Source organism: Lithobates pipiens, unplaced genomic scaffold (assembly GCF_037356315.1).
Source record: "Lithobates pipiens isolate NorthernLeopardFrog02 unplaced genomic scaffold, aLitPip1_a1.2 Scaffold_22, whole genome shotgun sequence".
Classification (NCBI taxonomy): domain Eukaryota; kingdom Metazoa; phylum Chordata; class Amphibia; order Anura; family Ranidae; genus Lithobates; species Lithobates pipiens.
Window position 1 is genome coordinate 332,060,704 of NW_027507784.1, and position 17,044 is coordinate 332,077,747.

Here is a 17,044-nt window from a genome sequence, read left to right on the forward strand (position 1 = left end):
ATGGGGACCCTGATTCATGGAGGGGCTCTGATGGGGACCCTGATGTATGGGGGGGGACTCTGATGGGGATCCTGATGTATGGGGGAACTCTGATGGGGACCCTGATGCAAGGGGGGACTCTGATGGGGACCCTGATGTATGGGGGGACTCTCATGGGGACCCTGATGTATGGGGGGGGGGCTCTGATGGGGACCCTGTTGTAAGGGAGGACTCTGATGGGGACCCTGATGTATGGGGGGACTCTGATGGGGACCCTGATGTATGGGGGGGACTCTGATGGGCTCGCTTTTATTTGTAATTTCTTTACTTTATTTTACTGAAGTTTTTCCTCCGTTGCAGTAAATCACATCACGTTATTTAAAGAGCAACAAGTAAAATAAAGTATTCATTCATAAAATCGTTTTTTTTTTTTTTTTCAGCCCGTGAATATTTGTAAATCGTACAATGCGGCCCCTTGTCGTGAACAGTTCCCCCCCCCCCCCCCTGTAAAGGCTGGGTGGGGCCGAAGCTGAGTATCCAATCAAACCTTGGCACCCCAGATGTTTTGGAACTACATTTCCCATGATGCTCCTGCACTCTGCAGTGTAATTGAGCATCATGGGAAATGTAGTTCCAAAACATCTGGGGTTCCGAGGTTCGCCATCACTGTACTAGAGGGACTCCTGGAGGGAATTGAGCCGAGGAGCTCTGCGCTGAACAATGATTACACCGAGCGCCCCACACAAAGATACAAACCTTCTTTGTTAATACAAAATCATTTTCTAAATGGTTCCTTCTGTTAATTTCATCCTCATATCTGCAAAAAAAAAAAGAGCTTTCAGCGGAGGCGCACAGTCACTGCGCTGTACTGTGATGTCACAGAGCATAAATATAACAGACACTCATTTATGCAGCTCAAATCAATGGGTTTTTTTTGGGGCTAATTTTCATTTTTCAGAAATTCTGATGTATCTGAATTTTCAAATTACAATAGTTCTGAATTTAAACGAATCAGAAATAACGAGAAAAAAAATTTGGACAAAATTCGAATCGTTTTTGAATGCTCTTTAAATTCGAATAGTTTTCAAATTCTAATTCGAAACCTTTTTCAAATTTCCAAAGAGAATAAAATAGAATAGAAAATAAAGGAATAGAATAGAAAGCAAAAAATAGACTAGAAAAGAATATAACAGAAAGAAAGAATAGAAGCTAATGGAGTAAAACAGAACACAATAGAATAGAAAATAAAACAACAGAATTGACTAGAATATAATAGAAACAAATGGAATAGAATAACATAGAAAGAATGTAGCCATCTTATGAAATTTGAATTTCAAATGGAATAAATGTGAATTTGAAAACATAAAAAAATTAAGAGAATAGAATATAATAGACTATAATAGAATAGACAATGGAATAAAAAAACAAAAACAATATAATAGAATAGTATAGAAAGAAAATAACCATTTCCCAAAATTTAAATAAAATCAATTTGAATAGAATAGAAAAGAATCGATTAGAATAGGAAGATGGTTATATTCATTCTATTCTATTGTTTTTTTTCTATACTATTGTGTTATTTTCTATTTAGTTCAAAAGGCGGGCCCCTGCTGAGCCCGGGCCCCCCTGTCTGGCTGTACTGTCTTATTGCAGACACCAATCTGCCTCCCCCCTGCAACACTACCAGCTCTTCCTCCTCCTTTTTTTCCCTCCAGGGGATTGGTTCAAGCACATGCGCCCTTTCCTCCACAGCGCTACCGGCTTCCCTTCTCTCCTCTCCTGCCGGCAGCTGCTGCGGGCACACATTGGGGGATGTTTCTAGCTGGAAGGGGCCGGTAAATATGTCATTTACTGTTTTTTTCCATTCCTGAATGAACAGCGAGCAATCGGTACCAATCACTCCTGTGTCTATTCATCACCGAAGCATAGTAAACTGTGTTTGCTATGCTTCGGTTTGTGATTGAGCAGGAGACCTCTGTGTGCGCTAGGGTTGCCACCTTTTGTTCAAGTCAAACCCGAACACTTTAGCGGCACACAGCAATGTTTTTTTATAGTATAAACTATACATATATTTTGCTATTAAATAACATTTCTAATCATATGAAGTTAATAACAAGAGTGCCCCTTTACATCAGAGTCCACATAGTTCCCCTTTTACATCTGAACTCGCAGAGTTCCCTTTCACTGTAAAGGGGGACTCTGCAGACTCTGATGTACGGGAGAACTCTGGGGCCTCTAACATAAGGGGTGCTCTGGAAACCCGATTTGAGGGGGAACACTGAGAACTCTGATGTACGGAGAAGACTCTGATGTAAAGGGGAAACACTGTGGCCTCTGGTGTAAAGGGGAACTCTGATGTAAGAGGTGCTCTGAGAACCCTGATTTACCTTTGTGTACTTACTCAGAGGCAGGAGAGAGAAGGGGGGTGAGACTTCAATCACAAACAGGGATGGATGGTGAGCTCACTCACCCTTTGGCAGCACCTCTCATCCAGATGTATCTGAGGCTGCTTGACTTCAAATTTCCAGCCCCAACTTTCCTTTTCTGAGGCACAGCGCCAGGGAATTGAGTGAGAGCAGACAAAGAGGGTGGGGTAAGAGGTGCAGATCGAACCCTCTCTCCTCTCCCATCAGTCTGAAACCTGGACACATGATTCCAAACCCGAATTGTCTGGGTGAATCCTGGACAGGTGGCAACCCTAGTGTGCGCCGCTGCCTATTCATTCACCTGTGCAGCCGAGGCTCTGCACATGCTCAGTTTTCAGTGAGTTTCTATGCTGAGCATTTCCTCCCTATCACATCTGAGCAGCCCATGTGACTATAGAGTCGCACACGGGGGGGGGGGGGGGGGGGAGACAGCACAGGGGACCGTGGGTAATCTAGCACAGCAGTTACCGGCTTTTCAGCTCCTCCACCACAGCCTGCATGTTCTGGAGCTCGGCCTGCAGCTTGTCCTTCTCATGCAGCAGCGCGTCTATCTGCTGCTTCAGGTGGTTGCCGGACCCCGATGTGATCTGGTCGATGTTGGACTTGTAGCTGTCCTTCTCCCTCAGCAGCGTCAGCTGGGTCTTCAGCATCTTGTTCTGCCTCTCCAGCTCCCGCACCTGGCAATGAGCAGATATCAGTTACTACAGCCCGGGCCAAAAGTTTTCAGGATGACACGAATACAGTGCCTTGCAAAAGTGTTCAACCCCCCCTTGGCATTTTTTTCGTGTTTTGTTGCCTCACAACCTGGAATTATCATGGATTGTTTGAGGATTTGCATCATTTCATTTACAGAACATGCCCAAAACTTTGAAGATTTTTTTATTATTTTTTTTGATTGTGAAGCAAACAACAAATAGGACAAAATAACAGAAAAAGTCAATGTGCAAAACTATTCACCCCCCTAAAGTCAGTACTTTGTAGAGCCGCCTTTTGCGGGTATCACAGCTCCAAGTCGCTTTGGATAAGTCTCTGAGTCTTGCCACATCTTACCACTGGGATTTCTGCCCCATTCCTCCTCCTTGCAAAACTACTCCAGCTCCTTCAGGTTGGATGGTTTGCGCTTGTGAACAGCGATCTTTAAGTCTGACCACAGATTTTCTATTGGATTGAGGTCTGGGCTTTGACTAGGCCATTCCAACACATTTACATGTTTCCCCTTAAACCACTCAAGTGTTGCTTTAGCAGTGTGTTTGGGGTCATTGTCCTGCTGGAAGGTGAACCTCCATCCCAGCCTCAAATCACACACAGAGGGGTACAGGTTTTGCTCAAGAATATCCCTGTATTTAGCACCATCCGTCTTTCCCTCAACTCTGACCAGTTTCCTGAAAAACATCCCCACAGCATGATGCTGGCACCACCATGTTTCACAGTGGGGATGGTGTTCTTTGAGTGATGTGATGTGTTGGGTTTGCCCCAGACATAGCATTTTCCTTGATGGCCAAAAAGTTCAATTTTAGTCTCATCAGACCAGAGCACCTTCCTCCATACATTTTGGGAGTTTCCCACATGACTTTTTGCAAACTCAAAACTTTCTTCTGGCCACTCTGCCATAAAGCCCAACCCTATGGAGCGTACGGCTTATTGTCGTCCTATGTACAGATACTCCAGTCTCTGCTGTGGAACTCTGCAGCTCCTCCAGGGTTACCTTCGGTCTCTGTGCTCCTCTCTGGTTAATGCCCTCCTTGCCCGGTCCCAGAGTTTTGGTGTGCGGCCGTCTCTTGGCAGGTTTGCTGTTGTGCCATGTTCTTTCCATTTGGTTATGATAGATCTGATGGTGCTCCTAGGGATCATCAAAGATTTGGATATTTGTTTATAACCTAACCCTGACTTGTACTTCTCAACAACATTGTCCCTTACTTGTGTGGAGATTCCCTTGGTCTTCATGGCAGTGTTTGGTTAGTGGTGCTTCTTGCTTAAGTGTTGCAGCCTCTGCGGCCTTTCACAAAGGGTATGTCTATGTAATGACAGATCATGTGACACTTAGATCGCACACAGGTGGACATCATTTCACTAATTAAAAATAAGTGCAATAATAATAATAAAATAATGCAAGATTTCAGCGGGTGTAACTCGATGTCTGCAGGCGCTCGCTGCAACGGGGATCTGCCTATGTAATCAAGGCGGATCCCCGTTCTGTCAGGGGGCAACGTGGAGATATTCTGTTCCTAGTGATCAGGAACATCGATTTCTGTGTGGTCCCCCAGTGAGCCCACCCCCCCCCCCCCCCCACACACACAGTTAGAACACTCCCAGGGAACACACTTAACCCCTTGATCGCCCCACTAGTGTTAACCCCTTCCCTGACGGTGTCATTTATACATTGATCAGTGCAATTTTTTTTAGCACGGATCACTGTATTGGTGTCAGTGGTCCCCAAAAAGTGTCACTTGGGGTCAGATTTGTCCGCCACGATGTCGCAGTCCCGTTAAAAATCGCAGATCGCTGAAATTACCAGTAAAAACATTAAAAAAAGAAAGTCCATAAATCTATCCCCATTTTGTAGACGCATTAACTTTTGTGCAAACCAATCTATATACGCTTATTGCAATTTTTTTATACCAAAAACATGTAGCAGATATAACTAACTAATAACTAATTGGCCTAAACTGATTAATACAATGTTTTTTTATATATATTTGTAGCCAAGGGTCTGCTACTATTACAGTTATTACAGTTGATGTTATTTCAAATGAGTTTGGCTCCCTCTAGTGACGAAGGAATGCAGCAAAGTATTGTGGGAGATATAGTTTGGAGGAGGAAGTGACTATATTAGCTGGATCAGCCCTGAGCTACAATACAGACAATGCAAAGTGTGCAGCACTGCCTGCGGGAAGTATAGATAAAAGAGGAGGCACGGCCTGTTTTCAGCCTCTCTTGAAGCCATTCAACACCTGCCAGCAGGAGGTCTGTGAGTGTGACCAGGAGTGAGAGACTGCGGCCTATACAGCAGAGAGCCATATCGCCCACCTCTGAGGTATCTCGGGGTTCAACCTTGCCATCAGCCTTGCCATGTCAGCAAGCGGACCGGCCTGTGCTTCAGAGCAACTTGAAGCCACCTGCACGTCAGTCCATCAGGAGTTGCAGCGCGGCGTGGCAGCGCCATCTTCACCAGATGGAGACACCAGGAGGGGATTCCGGATGAAGCCTCACAGCCTTTGGCATCCATTGTGGTGAGAGGGCACCTGCCCATTTCAGTAGAGAGTACAGTATTGCTGAGTGAGCTCTTTCTGCAGACTGCTGGTAGTAAATCTACTTCTTCACAAGCATCATACAGCTGGACTTTGGGGCCTTGTCTTTTCCCCTGCACTGTAAAGTCAGTACTGTATTGCACTCACATGTTAGGGGGAATCTACAAGTGGCGATATTTCTTCAGTTAAGCCGTCACCAGCATATCATTTATTCTACAGTCATTTCTTTTCCTTTGCTTTGGGGATTACAAATACTGCAGTTTAAACATCAGGCTAGCTGAAGATATCCGGAGTTAAAAGAACTTTCACCATCTTCCTTCTTTTATCAAGCATTACTCTACTTATAAGTTGAACTCTGAATTATAGTCTCTAGGGGGAGCCATTGAGTAAATGCTAGACTTTACACTGTGTTCTTGAATGTAAGGTATATAATACTGCAATTTGGTCTGTGTGTTGAGGCCTCAGCGGGAAGGTATTTAATACATGTTTTAAAGATATTGAGTACGTATCCCTCTGTACACCTGTTCACATATAAAATGTGAGTATAAGGTTACTGGTTTTGCATATCTGAATTAAGTGATACCAATTGTCAATTACCATTTGTGTTTTTTTCATGCTGTTCATTGTGTTCCATTATTTACCTTAGTAAACATTCTGAGTGGTTCAGTGACATTGTGTGAGTTTCTCATTGCTAAAATATGTATCGTATTTTTTATATTGCTTTTTTTTTTTTTTTAAACAGCTTACACTTCCAATTCTTGTTTTTGTACATTTGCTGAATAGCCACTAGAGGGAGCATATTGCATAATGGAACCCAAGGTGTCAGAAGTTATACCCTTGTACACACGGTCGGACATTCCCACCACAAAATCCGTCAGATTTTTTCCGATGGATTTTGTCCGAAACTGGTGTTGCATACACACGGTCAGAACAAAGTTGTCGGGAAAATCCGATCGTTCGGAACGTGATGACCTTCATTCGTTACGACGGGACTACGTTGAGGCTAGTAGCCAATAGCTTTGGTCTCACAATTTGCTCTGAGCATGCGTGGCACTTTGTCCAATCGGAATTCTCTACAAACGATCGGAAAAAGTCAGATCGGATTTTTTTTGGTCGGAAAATGTGAGATCCCGCTGTCAAATTGTCCGATAGAGCCCACACACGATCGGATTTTCCGACAATATAATCCGATCGGACCTTTTCCGAAATTTCCGACAGTGTGTACAAGGCATAAGAGAGAATCTGCAGAATCGGGGTAACCAGTGGGGTATAGATTCAATCAGCAGCCCTCACAGGGGGTAACGCTGCATTTGGAGGTCCCATTGAGATATCCCGTCTGGGGTATCCAAGCAGATCAGCTGATACGTTTAGAGTGGAAGAAGTTATGGACTCAGCCACTGCCGCCGAGTGGAGCCAGGAGTATGGGAGTCGGTTGGAACAAACTTCTGAGGCTACCATATTACATAATGGAACCCAAGGTGTCAGCGGTAAGAGAGGATCTGCAGAGTCGGGGTAACCAGTGGGGTGTAGAGTCAATCAGCAGCCCTCATGGGGGTGCCGCTACATATATATTTTTTGGATATGTTTTATAGCAGAAAGTAAAAATTATGTTTTTTTTATGTTTTTTTTTTTTTAAATGTCTGTCTTTTTTTTTGTTTTGTTTATAGCGCAAAAAATAAAAACCGCAGAGGTGATCAAATACCGCCAAAAGAAGGTTCTATTTGTGGGGAAAAAAAGGAAATCAATTTTAATTGGGTACAGCGTCGTACGACTGCGCAATTGTCAGTTAAAACAACACAGTGGCGTATCACAAAAAAAATAAATGGCCTGGTCATTAAGGGGGTAAATCCTTCCGGGGCTGAAGTGGTTAAGGGAGTGTGGCAGGGGGGTGTGTCCTATGCCTACATGCCTCTGCTAATAGGTGTCCTTTAAATGTTGCCAACCAACATATAAGAAAATAAATAAATAAGCATCTGTGGCTGTTATACTCACCTGAGTTCCAGAGCTGTCCCCCCCCCCCCCTCCCTCCCCGCAGACTCACCAGTCGGGGCGCAGCTTGTCTTTTTTTGAGTTGAATGACACCCAGCAGCACTCAACTCGCTTCCTGTGAGCCCACAGTGTCATGGCTCCACCCCCAACAGAGTTCACAGTGTCATGGCTCCACCCCCAACAGAGTTCACAGTGTCATGGCTCCACCCCCAACAGAGTTCACAGTAGTGTCATAGCTCCACCCCCAACAGAGTTCACAGTGTCATGGCTCCAGCCCCAACAGAGTTCACAGTGTCATGGCTCCAGCCCCAACAGAGTTCACAGTGTCATGGCTCCACCCCCAACAGAGTTCACAGTGTCATGGCTCCACCCCTAGCAGAGTTCACAGTGTCATGGCTCCACCCCCAACAGAGTTCACAGTGTCATGGCTCCACCCCCAACCCAAACCCATAAGGAGAATACTGCAGAGAGCAGCTCCCCGTCATTACATGACAATGCCCAGCATTCAAGATCAGTCCACTTCCAGGGGAGGAATGGGGGTGGAGAGGACCTGCAATGTCACTGGACCAGCTTACAGACACCTGGAAAAAATGTATAATTAAAAAAAAAAAAGTTTTATAGATCATGGGCTAATTCTATGGGACTGGCAAGGTGGGGTCCAGAGTTGGGCTTTAACTGCGCTTTATATTTTCTCCTTATTTTGCGCACAGTGTTGGCATTATATAATGATAATCCTGTCTAATAATAACAATAATAATTTTGCACCGTTAACTTTGCGTCTAACATTTTGTTTGGTGTGGGGGGGGGGGGGGGGTGGGAGGTCACCTGAAGTTTAAAATTCGCTTTCTTTTTTTACACTGCTTGATCTAACGCACTTCGCACTCAGGTGCTGGGAGACAGGGGAAGGAAGTTTATATCAGAATGTCAGAAACATTTGTGTCCACTAGATGGCACTGCATGCTCTTTTTTGTTAAAGTGAATGGTTGTAACTTCATTAGAGAAGTAGATAGGCTTCCCACTGCTGGGTTACAGCAATACCATTTGCCTGGCTGTTATACAGCCTCTATGTTTATCTTAGGACCCGCTCATTTTGAAGCCCACTAGTTGAAAAACTACATGTGCGAGCATATTTATAGAAGAAAACCAGTGGTTCGATATATTAAAGGCAGAGAGTGACAGCCAGGTAACGAGCATTTTCAGACGCATAGGTCAGCAACAATAGAACGTTTTATCCATCATTTCCTTTAAATACATTTATGGAGCAGCTGAATAATTAGGCTCAGCTTCTGGCTTTGCAACATTATCTAGTGGTTGCACACAAGGAATTGCACTGAGCCACTGAGCGCTCCCTCTAGTGGCTAATCAGCAAATGTACCAAAACAAGAATAAGAAGTGTATGTATGTTTAAATATATATATATATATATATATATATATATATATATATATATATATATATATATATATGTCTGTTTAAATAAATATATATATATATATATATATATATATATATATATATATATATATATATATATATATATATATGTCTGTTTAAATAAATATATATATATATATATATATATATATATATATATATATATATATAAATATGATACATATTTTAAAAAATTATAAAAAAAAGAAAAAAAGCCTGGCACAAAAATGGCAAACTTTCATTAAAATCAATAACAAGAATATGAAAGTGTAAGCCTTGCAAAAAAAAAAAAAAAACAAAGAAAGTGAAAGCCATATAACAAATAAGACATATAGATATTTAAAAAAAATAAAAATAAAATAAAAAAACATAAATAATAAATCATTTAAAAAAAATAATTGTGTCAAAATGGCAAAATTTCACAGAAGTCAGAATTTCAGCAACATTTCCGAGACATAAAAATGTCTAAACTTCCTTTTTTTAGTCATTCTCAGACTTGCACACAAGTAATTTCACAGAGCCATTGAGAGATCCCACTAAAGGCTAATCTGCAAATGTACAAAAATATGAATATGGAAGTCTTGTAAAAAAAAAAAAAAAATGTGAAAGCTATATAAAAAAAAAAAAGATACATATTTTAAAATGATTAAAAAAATAATAATTATAATTATAATAAGTCAACATTTCAGAGAAATAAAAAGTAATTGCACAGAGCCTTTGAAAGCTCCCTCTAATGGCTAATCTGTAATAGTACAAAAACAAGAATATGGAAGGCTTGTAAAAAACAAAACAAAAACAAAAAAAGCCATATAAAAAAATAAGATACTGTATATATTTTTAAAAAATCATTTAAAAATCTCCTGTTCCACATGAGATAATTGCTGATGAGTGCAATGTACATTGTCTATTACTACTTGTTAATTGTTTATAATCATTTGATGACATAATTGCCATGAAAATGTGGATTATTATATGAAAAATTCTAATACAAATGTATTTAATTAAAAAAATCATTAAAAAAAAATACATAAATAAAAAAATAATTTAAAAAACATGGCGTCGAAATGGCAAATATCCTGAATTTCAGCAAAATTTCTGAGAAATAAAAACTTCTAAACTTCCTTTTTTTTTTCTTTTTTTTTGAGCATTCTCTTTCTGATTTGCACACAAGTAATTTCACTGAGCCACTGAGAGCTTCTTCTAGTGGCTAATCTGCAAATGTACAAAAACAAGAATATGGAAGCCTTGTTAAAAAAAAAAAAAAGTGAAAGACGTATAAAAAGATACATTCTCTTTCTGCTTTGCACACAAGTAATTGCACTGAGCAATTGAAAGCTCCCTCTAGTGGCTAATCTGTAGTACAAAAAACAAGAATATTGAAGGCTTGTAAAAGAACAAGAAAGGAGAACACCACATAAAAAGATAAGACTCATATTTTAAATGCATAAAAAAATAAAAAAAAAAATAATAATTTAAAAAGCATGGCGTCAAAATTGTGGGAAAAAAAGTTGCGTGTACCATAACAACAGTATTGAAGTACGAGCTTTGTAAAAAAAATAATAATAATAAAAACAATAAAAAAAAAGAACATCATAAAAAAATCGGACCAACACTGCAAAAAAAGAAAAAAAAAAAAGCATATAAAAAAAGAACATCCTAAAAAATAGGACAAATACTGTGAAAAAAAAAAAAAAAATGAAAATTTTAACCAAAATCTTCTGATTTTCAGCAACATTTTGGCAAATACAAAAATGTAATTTCTCTTATATATATATTATATAAAAAATCTGATTTTTTTTCTTATCAGATAATTCTGATAAAGTCTTCTGCTGTGGGCACAGAGCCCTCAAGGGAGATAAAATACAAATATATCCAGAGATTATATCAGTCTACAAAACCAAAGCAGGGGGAGGGGGCGTGGTGGTGCCCAGGTGAGTGGGAAGTTGGCACGGCTTGGATAATATTTGGATGGGCACACAAGCAGGGAGGTTCCATGGCCGGGGATTACGCCTGCTGTGTTTACTGAGAGCTCTGATCACAATGGTCAGATAATGAAATACGATCGCTCCATTATTTGCCTGGGCTCCTACCGCCCTTTACCCACCGTTATCCCGTGTCCTCCCTCTGCCCAGAGCCCTGCCAATCCCTCTCCTGCGGTTATCGGGTCACACGGGTTCATACAACAAGACGTGTTCTCAGGTCCGCCAGGAGCTCAGCGCCAGGCTGGGAAAATAAACTGCGACTTTAATTAAACTTATACAAAGTAAACAGAAATCAGACGAGTTTGTTAAGGGCGAAATATTGGTGTGACTGCCATGCTGGGCAGGAAGGAAGCAAACCTGGGCCGAGGATTTCGTGTTCTACAAAAAAGTGACACTAATCTAAAAAATAAAAAACGAACCCTGTTCAAGTATATATTCTTAAAGTGGTTGTAGTGGTTAAGTGTTCTTTACAGTAAGGAATTCTCTGCATACACCTTCCGGACCAACCGCAGTACATTGGGGGAAGACGAAACGCGCAGGAAAAGCAACATACTGGTACATTGCTGACTGCTTCCAGGTTTAGGGTGTGGGGATGTGTGTATGTATATATATATATATATATATATATATATATATATATATATAATCTCACAAAAGTAAGTACACCCCTCACATTTTTGTAACTATTTTCTTTTCATGTGACAACACTGAAGAAATGACACTTGTCTATAATGTAAAGTAGTGAGTGTACAGCTTGTATAACAGTGTATATTTGCTGTCCCCTCAAAATAACTCAACACACAGCCATTAATGTCTAAACCGCTGGCAACAAAAGTGAGTACACCCCTAAGTGAAAATTTCCAAGTTGGGCCCAATTAGCCATTTTCTCTCCCCGGTGTCATGTGACTCATTAGTGTTACAAGGTCTCAGGTGTGAATGGGGAGCAGGTGTGTTAAATTTGGTGTTATCGCTCTCACTCTCTCACACTGGTCGCTGGAAGTTCAACATGGCACCTCATGGCAAAGAACTCTCTGGGGATCTGAAAAAAAGAATTGTTGCTCTACATAAAGATGGCCTAGGCTATAAGAAGATTGCCAAGACCCTGAAACTGAGCTGCAGCACGGTGGCCAAGACCATACAGCGGTTTAACAGGACAGGTTCCACTCAGAACAGGCCTCGCCATGGTCGATCAAAGAAGTTGAGTGCACGTGCTCAGCGTCATATCCAGAGGTTGTCTTTGGGAAATAGACGTATGAGTGCTGCCAGCATTGCTGCAGAGGTTTAAGGGGTGGGGGGTCAGCCTGTCAGTGCTCAGACCATACGCCGCACACTGCATCAAAATGGTCTGCATGGCTGTCGTTCCAGAAGGAAGCCTCTTCTAAAGATGATGCACAAGAAAGACCGCAAACAGTTTGCTGAAGACAAGCAGACTAAGGACATGGATTACTGGAACCATGTCCTGTGGTCTGATGAGACCAAGATAAATGTATTTGGTGTCAGATGGTGTCAAGCATGTGTGGGGGCAACCAGGTGAGGAGCACAAAGACAAGTGTGTCTTGCCTACAGTCAAGCATGGTGGTGGGAGTGTCATGGTCTGGGGCTGCATGAGAGCTACCGGCACTGGGAAGCTACAGATCATTGAGGGAACCATTAATGCCAACATGTACTGTGACATACTGAAGCAGAGCATGATCCCCTCCCTTCAGAGACTGGGCCGCAGGGCAGTATTCCAACATGATAACCACCCCAAACACACCTCCAAGATGACCACTGCCTTGCTAAAGAAGCTGAGGGTAAAGGTGATGGACTGGCCAAGCATGTCTCCAGACCTAAACCCTATTGAGCATCTGTGGGACATCCTCAAATGGAAGGTGGAGGAACGCAAGGTCTCCAACATCCACCAGCTCCGTGATGTCATCATGGAGGAGGGGAAGAGGATTCCAGTGACAACCTGTGAAGCTCTGGTGACCTCCATGCCCAAGAGGGTTAAGGCAGTGCTGGAAAATAATGGTGGCCACACAAAATATTGACACTTTGGGCTCAATTTGCACATTTTCACTTAGGGGTGTACTCACTTTTGTTGCCAGCGGTTTAGACATTAATGGCTGTGTGTTGAGTTATTTTGAGGGGACAGGAAATTTACACTGTTATACAAGCTGTACACTCACTACTTTACATTGTAGACAAGTGTCATTTCTTCAGTGTTGTCACATGAAAAGATAGAAGAAAATATTTACAAAAATGTGAGGGGTGTACTCACTTTTGTGAGATACTATATAATTTATTTAAATATGAAAATCAAACAGATGGTGTTGCGCTACCTGAACTAGATATAAATATAAAGAGCCTAATACTGGAAGAAATAAAATCTAGCTATAAATCAACTACCCTATCTTAAACAAAAATTAAGGTGCCTTGTGCTATGAAGAAAAAAAAAAAAAAAAAAAAAAAAAAAACAGATAGTAACCAGTGTATTATAAAACTTAAATTCCAGAAATCATGTGTTTATATATCAACATAAGTAACTCTAAGTAAAAGGGAAAAATATTCCATAAAGTGCAAATGTCTTATATTAAAACGTGCAATTCATAGTGCATTATTCCAAAAAGTTGGTAAAATACAGTCTTTAGTGAAATTAAATGAAGTGCCAGTGATTATTAGTTCCGTAATCTTCTTAATAAAAAAAAAAAAAAAATTTAATATGTATATAAGACAGTCTATATATAAGCTGAAATAGGTGCTCAGTGACTTGTTCAGTGCTTCTCAAAAAGAAAAACAGGTGCCAGCAATCGTGTTGTAATTTCTGTGTCTCCAGTATACACGGCACACTAGGTAAGCGCGGGGATACCTTGACCCAAATATATAATTTATTTATTTATTTTTTACAAAGTTTTTGAATGTTTTTCTTCTAACCTATCCATTTTGAACTGTATGGTGTTATGTATTATGTTTTTTGTCCACAGGGTGGAGGTATTTTCACCTGCTGGATATATAATTCAGATAATAGTTTCTTTTGTAATTTTTCATGCATGAATGTCACCTGCATGTTGGAAGATGCAAGTTGAGATATTTTTTATGTAGTTATTTTTTTTTTATTTTTTTTTTTATTTCATTAGGAACCTTATTATCCTGTAGTGTGATAATGCGCTAACTCTCTCCTTCTTATCCTTATGGGAATTGCATCTGGTTGGTGGAGCACATTCGGGAGACTATTTGGTTCTGGCCACTGACTTCTGGATGTAATAAGTCTTGATGTGAATGTTTCACTTCCAGCCGTTGGAACACATTGATGAATATCAATCATTTCCAGACGTTGATATTTGGTTACCGAAGAGGCTGGTTTTTACATATAAAGGGGCGTGCTTGTGTCAGTAGGCCATGCCTCTGATGATGCCCTATTGGACGAAATGCGTTAGGAAGGTCCCAGGAGATACACGCACGTGGCACTGTTCAAATTTTTTATATTGATGCTCATTTTTATCTACAATTGTAAGTACAGCATAAATAAATGTCTTTATTGCTTTGAACGTACTTCACTATGCGCCTTTTTATGTTTATCATACTGGCTTATTGCTTGTGATCGGGGGAGCGGGCTAAGTGCAATTACTGGATATACTTATGTGGAGTCCCGTTCACTGATTGCATTATGTTGTGGAGCCGTCCATCCATTGCCCAATGCTGGAGATGTTATAAAGATCCTTGATATATGCCTGGTTTACCTTTCTCCTGGTAAGGAGATTAGACTAACATTGCGGTGAGCTGTAATCTCACACTGGAGATGGTGCAGGGCTCTCATCTCTTCCTTTTAACATTTATGGACTGCATTTTTATTTGTTTCTAGCGCTGCATATGGACTTTTATGTGATAGAGTCCAGGGATATGCAATTAACGGACCTCCAGCTGTTGCAAAACTACAAGTCCCACCATGCCTCTGTCTCTTGGTGTCATGCTCGTGGCTGTCAGAGTCCTGCTATGCCTCATGGGACTTGTAGTTCTGTAACAGCTGGAGGTCCGCTAATTGCATATCCCTGTGATAGACCAACACAAAGTGGCACATAATTGTGAAGTGGAAGGAAAATGTTAAAAGGTTTTCAACATTTTTTACAAATAAATATGTGAAAAGTGTGGGGGGTACATTTGTATGGCGCCCCCCGGAGTCAATACTTTGTAGAACCGCCTTTCTCTGCAATTACAGCTGCAGGTCTTTTTGGGGATGTCTCTACCAGCTTTGCACATCTAGAGAGGGACATTTCTGCCCATTCTTCTTTGTAAAATATCTCAAGCTCTGTCAGATTGGATGGAGAGCGTCTGTGAACAGCAATTTTCAAGTCTTGCCACAGAATCTCAATTGGATTTAGGTCTGGACTGTGACTGGGCCATTCTAACACATGAATATGCTTTGATCTAAACCATTCCATTGTAGCTCTGGCTGTATGTTTCGGGTCGTTGTCCTGCTGGAAGGTGAACCTCCGCCCTGGTCTCAAGTCTTTTGCAGACTCTAAAGCCCCACACACACTATCGGATTTTCTGCTGATTTTTTTCCTTCAGATTTACCAAAACCATATAATATGAGGTCAATCTGTATGCAATCAGGCAGTCCCTTGCACTAAATGGTTTTGGTAAATCTGAAGACAAAAATCTGCAGAAAATCTGGGGCTTAACAGGTCTTCGTCTAAGATTGCCCTGTATTTGGCTCCATCCATCTTCCCATCAACTCTGACCAGCTTCCCTGTCCCTGCTGAAGAAAAGCATCCCCACAACATGATGCTGCCACCACCATGTTTCACAGTGGGGATGGTGTGTTCAGGGTGATGTGCAGTGTTAGTTTTCCACCACACATCGCGTTTTTCTTTTAGGCCAAAAAGTTACATTTTCATCTCATCTGACCAGAGCACCTTCTTCCACATGTTTGCTGTGTCCGCCACCCTTCTGGCAAACTGCAAACTGAACTTCTTATGACTTTCTTTCACCAATGTCTTTCTTCTTTCAACTCTTCCATAAAGGTGAGATTTGTGGAGAGCACCACTAATAGTTGTCCTGTGGACAGACTCTCCCACCTGAGCAGTGGATCTCTGCTGCTCCTCCAGAGTTACCATGGACCTCTTGGCTGCTTCTTTGATGAATGCTCTCCTTGCCCGGCCGGTCAGTTTAGGTGGACGGCCATGTCTTGGTAGGTTTGCCATTGTGCCATACTCTTTCCATTTTCGGATGATGGATTGAACAGAGCTCCGTGAGATGTTCAAAGCTTGGGATATTTTTTTTATAACCTAACCCTGCTTTATACTTCTCCACAACTTTATCCCTGACCTGTCTGGTGTGCTCCTTGGCCTTCATGATGTTGGTTGTTCACCAAGGTTCTCTAACAAACCTCTGAGGGCTTCAGAGAACAGCTGCCTTTATACTGAGATTAAATTACACACAGCTGGACACTATTTACTAATTAGGTGACTTCTGAAGGCAATTGGTTCCACTAGATTTTAGTTAGGGGTATCAGAGTAAAGGGGGTCGAATACAAATGCACACCACAGTATTCACATATTTATTTGTAAAATAAATTAGAAAACCATTTATCATTTTCCTTCCACTTCACAATTATGTACCACTTTGTGTTGGTCTATCACATAAAATCCCAATAAAATACATTTATGTTTTTGATTGTAACATGACAAAATGTGGAAAATTTCAGGAGGTATGAATACTTTTTCAAGCCTTTGTAAAAAGATCTAAAAAGATCAATGGTGTCAGTGGGGAACTTATCTGAGAGGCAGAAATTGCTCATTGCTAAAGGAGTGTCTGGAGGAACCGTAGGATTCCATGGAAAAGATAATAAAGATAAAAAATACTGTATAATTTCCATATTTATTCATTCCATTGTTCCAAACCTTCAAGCCTTGAAGAAGCAACGTTTGATCTCCCGAAACATGTTGGCCCTTTCTCCTAATTCATATTGGAATACATTTATATCAGGACAAATAATTTTTCAGTA

At 41.0% G+C, this 17,044-nt stretch overlaps 1 protein-coding gene across 1 annotated transcript in view; it reads right to left on the reverse strand.

Annotated features, from left to right (window-relative positions):
• Positions 1-17,044, reverse strand: part of LOC143925065 (keratin, type II cytoskeletal 8-like) — a 48,976-nt gene that overhangs the window by 29,139 nt on the left and 2,793 nt on the right. The window contains 2 exon segments of the mRNA XM_077449642.1: positions 736-796; positions 2,874-3,082. Coding sequence (XP_077305768.1) covers positions 736-796; positions 2,874-3,082 — 270 coding nt within the window.